Source organism: Haliotis rubra, unplaced genomic scaffold (assembly GCF_003918875.1).
Source record: "Haliotis rubra isolate DU_JTF1 unplaced genomic scaffold, ASM391887v1 Scf1228, whole genome shotgun sequence".
Taxonomy (NCBI): Eukaryota; Metazoa; Mollusca; class Gastropoda; order Lepetellida; family Haliotidae; genus Haliotis; species Haliotis rubra.
In genome coordinates, this window is record NW_025765146.1 from 204,158 (window position 1) to 211,528 (window position 7,371).

Consider the following 7,371-nt stretch of genomic DNA (forward strand, 5'->3'; position numbering starts at 1 on the left):
TAAATGTAGCAAATATTTCAAGGTGCAAAAAACACAATGTCAAATATCCTCCAACTGTGAGGGGGCTATTGTTTCAAGGCGCCTGCTGGAATATACAGTAAAACCAAACGAAGATAACTGAAGCATAGTTCCAAACAAATACATCGTACTTTCATAAGTTGATATACTGTAGCTTTAATCACGGTTCAGCAGTGATTTTACAGCAAATTTGTTCATCTATGTCTTCATTCCTATACAGTACGCTTGCTGATGCGGTGGCTGCATGATGAAGATACGGAAGTGTGACATGCTGCTGCTGCAGTTCCTCCGACCACGTCGACTGATGCGACTGCTGATGTTCCTGTGTGGTCTGTTTGTCGGGACCATGTACCTGACGGCGTCCCCTGCCCCACGGACCCACAAAAGGCCAACTCCGAGGCCTGGACTGAGAATGGGGGACAGAGTGAGGTCGTCAAGCAATGACGTGTTTGACCAACACATGGGCGGCCAAGAATGGAGCTCAAAGAATTTTGGAAACTGGTCTAATGATCTAGATGACATCACGTATCCACCATTTGTTGCCAAGACTCCACCTCATGGAAGAGGTATGATTTTATTAGACTGTTGACAAGTTACCTTTACTTATACACATGACATATGTCGACTATGAAAGCTAACTTGATGTACTGATCTCGTCATGTTTGCGCTGTCTCAAATGGAAACCACTTTTCTTAGGTGAGTATGGCCGCCCAGTGACCGTCTTCCCAAACCACCTTTCAGCTGAAGCTAAGCAGATGTTTGATGAAGGCTACAAGAAACACAGCTTTAACCAGTTTGTTAGTGACATCGTTTCCGTGACCCGTCGACTTCCGGATCCAGGCCCACCGCAGTGAGTGTTTAGGGCTGTGTTGACAGGAACCCCGGAAAGCAAGATGTTTAGCTTGGTATAGGGAGCAACAATAGAGAATTTATTTTAAAAGCTGCATTCATTGTGATCCCATAGCGTATGATGTTCCAGGTGTCGGTCACTGAGTCATCAGAGCAGGCACAAGGCGAGTGTCATCTTGTGTTTCCACAACGAGGCGTGGTCTACCCTGCTGCGCTCCGTGCACAGTATCATCAACCGTTCACCACCACACCTACTCCAGGAGATTATCCTCGTTGACGACGCCTCGGACCAAGGTACGTGTGATTATCACTGCAACTCATACTCAGAGGCATGTGCATCCTCGTCTACCATCTCTAATAACACCAAGGCACGTGGAAAACATTGTGCCATTTCACTCACACCTGGGTTCGTGAAACCTCATCCCCCACTACCACTCTTTGATACGTGTAACATCGTCTGCCACGGGCTACCATTGCTTTCCATGATGCAACATATTGTATAAACCTATGGTGACTTCGAGCAACTGGGGTGGTTGGGTAGCCTAGGGGTAAAAAGTTGCCCCTTTGCCAAGCTGAACGCCAGAGTTAGATTCCTCTCATGAGGACAACATGTGACGCCCATTCCTGGTATCAATAACCGTGACATTGGTGGAATATTGCTAGAAGCGGCGTAAAACACAACTCACTTACTCACAGACAAAGACAGCTTGATGGAGGTTCACACATTAATCGTGTATCTTTGTCCAGAATATCTTGGTGCAGCCCTGGAGAAGTACATGTCAGCGCTGGGCATAGTGAAGATACTTCGGACAGGTCAGCGGGAGGGGTTGATAAGAGCAAGGTTGTTGGGCTACAAACACGCCACCGCCCCCGTCCTGGTCTTCCTCGACTCACACATCGAATGTTTCCCAGGTAGGATCGGACTGTGGCAGTATCATTGTTGTTGTACTTAAACATGACTGTATTAAATCTGAAAATGGACTAAAATTGTAATCTTATTATCATAGTTAACCTTTAAATATTACAAAAGGATACCTTTTGGCAAGATGCAACGCTGACGGACCCATACATCTTTACTTCATTATGTAACCTGTATTTAAATACGATGGGAAAATACCATAAGGAAAGATCTTTTGACAATGCTGAATGGTAAGGTACCTGTTGCTAGGTTGGCTTGAACCCCTGCTGGATCGGATTGCTGAGAACCCTTATGCCGTTCCTTATCCAACGATAGAGTCTATCAAGTCCGACACATTGTCAGTCAAGCCCCGTGCTCCACTCAGCGTTGGGACATTCTCCTGGTCAAATCTCATCTTCAGATGGATTGGGATCCATGAACTCCGTACCAAACCGTCCCGTTCTCCGACAGCACCCATCAAGTAGGTGGACATCGCCACTGTTGGCAACGTCGCTAACATGGTGTCATGTGTCTTCATTACAGATGAGTCAGATGGTTCAAACCAAACCGTGTGTCCGTGTGTATTTTCAGATCTGCCACAATGCCTGGTGGGTTGTTTGCGATATCCCGGGACTATTTTACACTGCTGGGGGCCTACGACCCAGGACTGGACTACTGGGGCGGAGAGAACATCGAGCTGTCCTTCAAGGTATGTCTGAAAGGGGAGCCACCGGTTATGTCTGACAGTTGTAGTAAACGCTGACCTGAACACATATAGGTGTTTCGTTAAAGCCACAGGGTCCAACTCCAACATTAACCTGACACTTTATGTTACGCCTCCTTGATACTGTAACAGCAATCTCACATCACCAAAGAACACACGATCACACAGATGGCAAATACTGGGTGGTAGAGATGTGTTGCACGCTTGGTTTGAACCTTTTATCGGCTAACTTTGTGACATGTATCCTCTGTGTGGATGTGTAACAGCAATACTCTACAGTAACAGTACATCCGGGTTTATTTGTTACAGGTGTGGATGTGCAACGGCAGTACTCTAGAGCACAGCTGGGTTTATTTGTTACAGGTATGGATGTGTAACGGCAGTTCGCTACAGCACAGCTAGGTTTATTTGTTACAGGCGTGGATGTGTAACGGCAGTGCTCTAGAGCACAGCTGAGTTTATTTGTTACAGGTGTGGATGTGTAACGGCAGTACTCTAGAGCACAGCTGGGTTTATTTGTTACAGGTGTGGATGTGTAACGGCAGTTCTCTACAGCACAGCTGAGTTTATTTGTTATAGGTGTGGATGTGTAACGGCAGTACTCTACAGCACAGCTGGGTTTATTTGTTACAGGTATGGATGTGTAACGGCAGTACTCTACAGCACAGCTGGGTGTATTTGTTACAGGTATGGATGTGTAACGGCAGTTCTCTACAGCACATGCAGCTGGGTTTATTTGTTACAGGCGTGGATGTGTAACGGCAGCGTGGAGCTGCTGCCCTGCTCACATGTAGGTCACATCTTCCGCCATAACAACCCGATCCACTGGCCCATCCCTGGCAGTGTGAGGAGGAACGCTGCACGAGTGGCCGAGGTGTGGATGGATGACTATAAGAAGTTCTTCTACGAGACTACTGGATCTGACAAGGTTAGTGACAGATAAGAATTCAATGAGAATGTCCGAGATAGGGATAGGTGGATATACTGAGGTCATTGACAGGTGAATATACTGAGGTCAGTGACAGGTGGATATACTGAGGCCGGTGACAGGTGGATATACTGAGTTGGGTGCCAGGTGGATATACTGAGGTGGGTGACAGGTGGATATACTGAGGTGGATGACAGGTGCATATACTGAGGTGGGTGACAGGTGGATGTACTGAGGTCAGTGACAAGTGGATATACTGAGGTCAGTGACAAGTGGATATACTGATGATTTGGGAAAGGTGGATATACTGAGGTTGGTAACAGGGGGATATACTGAGGTGGGTGAAAGGTGGATATACTAAAGGTGGGTGACAGGTGGATATACTGAGGTGGGTGACAGGTGGATATACTGAAGTGGGTGACAGGTGGATATACTGAAGTTGGTGGCAGGTGGATTTACTGAGGTGGGTGACAGGTGGATATACTGAGGTGGGTGACATGTGGATATACTGAAGTAGGTGATAGAAGGATATACTGCGGTCAGTGACAGGTGGATGTACTGAGGTCAGTGACAGGTGGATATACTAAATGGGTGGCAGGTGGATATACCGAGTTCGGTAACAGGTGGATATACTCAGGTGGATATACTGAGGTGGGTGGCAAATTGATATACTGAGATGGGTGACAGGTGGATACACTGAGGTGGATTATAGGTGAATATACTGAGGTGGTTGACAGGTGGATATACTGAGGTGGGTGACAGGTGGATATACTGAGGTGGGTGACAGGTGGATATACTAAGTTCAGTATCAGGTGGATATACATTCTTAATTCATAAATCATGACAATTTGAATGTAGAAAAAAATTAGGCTTGCTTTCATGTAATCGTTTCCTTAAAGATTTGTGGGAATGTTTTTAATGGAAATTCCGCAAAGTGTGATTGAGGGAGGTATGTGTTGTGTGCAGTGACCAGGGCCCCGTTCCTCAAAGAGATCGTAGCGCTAAGTTGATCGTAACTCCCATACTTTAACATAGACTTACCACAGTCGTAGCGCTACGATCGCTTTGAGGAACGGGGCCCTTTTCCACATTTTCATTGGCACAGCATGCCATGTGAACTTATAGACAACTGTAGACAGGTGTCAAGTTTAAGAAATTCGTACTTCCACTGTGGAAGAGTTCGATTTTAGCTAAGATCGCGATCTTAAATACATGTCGTCTTACAATCGCGCTAAGATCGGCCTTGTGGAAGTGGATTAGGACAATTGTATGGCGATTGTAATGTTGATTGTAGGGGCCTAACATTGATTGTAACTAAGACTGTTCTGTGCAAGTGGGCCCTGGATCACAACATCAAGATCACATCTTACACTTCCTGTTCCTGTTCCAGGTGGTTTTCTAAGACGGTTATATACCCCATCTGTTACATGTGCAGACAAGACACAGACAGACGTGTAGGATTCAAAGTAGGATTCATCAGTACCACGTAGGCTGCAAATATCTGTCGAGTAGAACCTGTCCAAGGTACTCGGGGTTTTCTTGTATGTAATCACCACCGCTACTTTGTATGTATTATTCGTCCCCAGGTTGTTGTTGGAGATATCTCGGAAAGACAAGAACTACGTCGGAGTCTACACTGCCACGACTTTGAATGGTACTTGAAGAACGTGCTCCCGGAGCTACTAGTGCCCACAGACTGTCTGACTGTAGGAGAGGTATGGCACCTGTATGTTCACAGTCAGTGTAAGTCTCAGTCCATTCTGTAGACCGAGGGACTACACAGGGGTTGGTAAATCTTGACGATGTAGTGGAAGGAGGCGCTCGCTTTCTGATGATCCAAGCGAACAAACGAAGAAACGTTGAAAGTTACTTTGCGTCATGACTGTTTCATCAACGAACGTATTTACATCAAGCACCATGACAAACTCTGTACGTTCATGCTACTGTGATTGGTGTTCAGCTTTCTGTTAGAAGTCCTGTTATCGCAGGTTTATTTATATTTCTAGATTCGGAACGCTGCCTACAATAACTGTTTAGACTCGATGGGGCGACAGTCCAAGGTGCCGAGCATGTACACGTGCCAAGGCGAGGGATACAACCAGGTAGGGTCATAGATAGAAATACGGAAATAAAGTATAATCATGACCTGGTTACACTTAGGAAACGTTTATAAAACTTTGTTGATAATCACTTGTTCAGTCAAGAATTATCCTGACCTAGGTAAGACTACTGAAGTTTCCGTTCGGCGAGGCATCTGCAGCCCTAAACATACCCTGGTTGCAAGTAAACTAACTAAATACAATTGCAACACGATAAATAACATTTTCCAACAGTCCACCTTGATAAGACATTGGCTATAGCTTTGTAGCTTTGTATTCAAGCACATGTGCATATCCTCATCTTCGTTGTTACCCCGTGCTTGTCGTATAAAGAGACTAAACTGGAACTAGAAACCTAAAGTCGACAGAACAGATGGGATGATCAAGCTCCACAGACCCACAGAAACGCACAAAGACACTCCTACTCACATCTCTGCAAGTCCCCAATTGTCTGCTTCGTGTTACCATCTGCGTCTTTCTCAACCTACAGTTTTGGTGCATGCAGGGCAATGGCCAGATCTGGAACTACCACCAACACCTGTACGTCAAGGACGGGAATGTCTCCCTGAACCTGCGGCACGGAATAAGCTGGACATACACTCAGGTAGACATTTGACACACCCATTGGCTCAGATGTAACTAGCACAACATGGGAATTGTGGAAAATACACTTGTCTATTAACCATATGACAGATTCTTACTGCCACAGATTGAAATAATAAAATGATTGCAATGTATCTTTTGACAAACAGAGCTAAAGAGTTGAAACTTACTTCTGATTCGCCTTATTTCCGCAGGATGGACATTTACATGAAACGAATAGTGGACTGTGTCTACAGGCAGGCAAGAAGACCCTCGCCGTACTACCCTGTTCTGGGCACAGGTCCCAGGTGTGGACGCTCACGCCACGCCCTTCATAGCCATACCACTGCCAACATTAACTTGGGTATCTATAGTAATAGCATATTCATACTTATAATACTATAGGACCAAACTGAACGACTAAACGGTTACTTTTCCATTGTGTTGAATTCAAGACTTACATTACTTTTTTAAGCAAATCTGAAGCAAATTTTACAAAAATAATAACATGGATAACATAGTGTTCCATCCATTTGTTATGAGGATCCCACATCACGTACAGCAATACAAAGGTTTCAGTCCAAGTCTTTATAGTATAACTATCTACTCTCGTACTCTGAATATTGGGTAAAGTTAGGTGCTGCCTTTAATTGTAAATTGTGTGATTTCAGTAGTAAACAAGTGTACTTTATGTTCCACTACTGACATGAGTAGACTGCAAGCCATGAAATGGAGTACACACCGGGATGGTTACACTATAGGATACATGAACTGACATAAAATGTCGCAGGAACCTATCAGAGGAAAAGCAGCAGCTTTTTCAAGAATTGCTAATTGCTGTATCCAATGACATGTACCAATGAGTACCAACGCTCCCCTTTGACAACTACATGGATACGGTAGCACACACACAGTGATGCGAACTTCTACACGAGCGGGGTTGCCTACTCGGGCGACCGAGTCATGATCACCCTAAAGTATTCAAGATGTCATATTGACCTCGGTAGATCGTAATATCCCCCTTGTATTAAAATCGGGTCAGATGTCTATCAGAACTGACAAGTTACTATGGGTTACTGTTACGTTCGATGACGCCAGTTGTTCACCCTGATGAAAGTTTTAGTTTGCTTGTTATTGCTCATTGTTAATAAATGTTTAAACTATCAGTTGTTTTGTCTTTGTACAATGAACAGTTACGGAGTCTGTTTATTGTTTTCATTTCACGTTTGTGCATTCTCGCAGCTCTGAAACACAATTACGAAACGACTCCTCT

The 7,371-nt window shown here is 44.8% G+C and overlaps 1 protein-coding gene across 1 annotated transcript; it reads left to right on the forward strand.

The window, feature by feature from the left end:
* Window positions 1–265: 265 nt before the first annotated feature.
* LOC124266028 (putative polypeptide N-acetylgalactosaminyltransferase 9) lies at window positions 266–6,436 on the forward strand. Its single transcript, XM_046700838.1, has 11 exons — window positions 266–584; window positions 715–868; window positions 998–1,161; window positions 1,615–1,779; window positions 2,036–2,246; window positions 2,357–2,474; window positions 3,235–3,417; window positions 5,004–5,132; window positions 5,424–5,519; window positions 6,007–6,120; window positions 6,356–6,436. Exons 1-11 carry the CDS (start codon window positions 266–268, stop codon window positions 6,434–6,436), a joined length of 1,734 nt encoding a protein of 577 aa, XP_046556794.1.
* The last annotated feature ends 935 nt before the right edge of the window (window positions 6,437–7,371 follow it).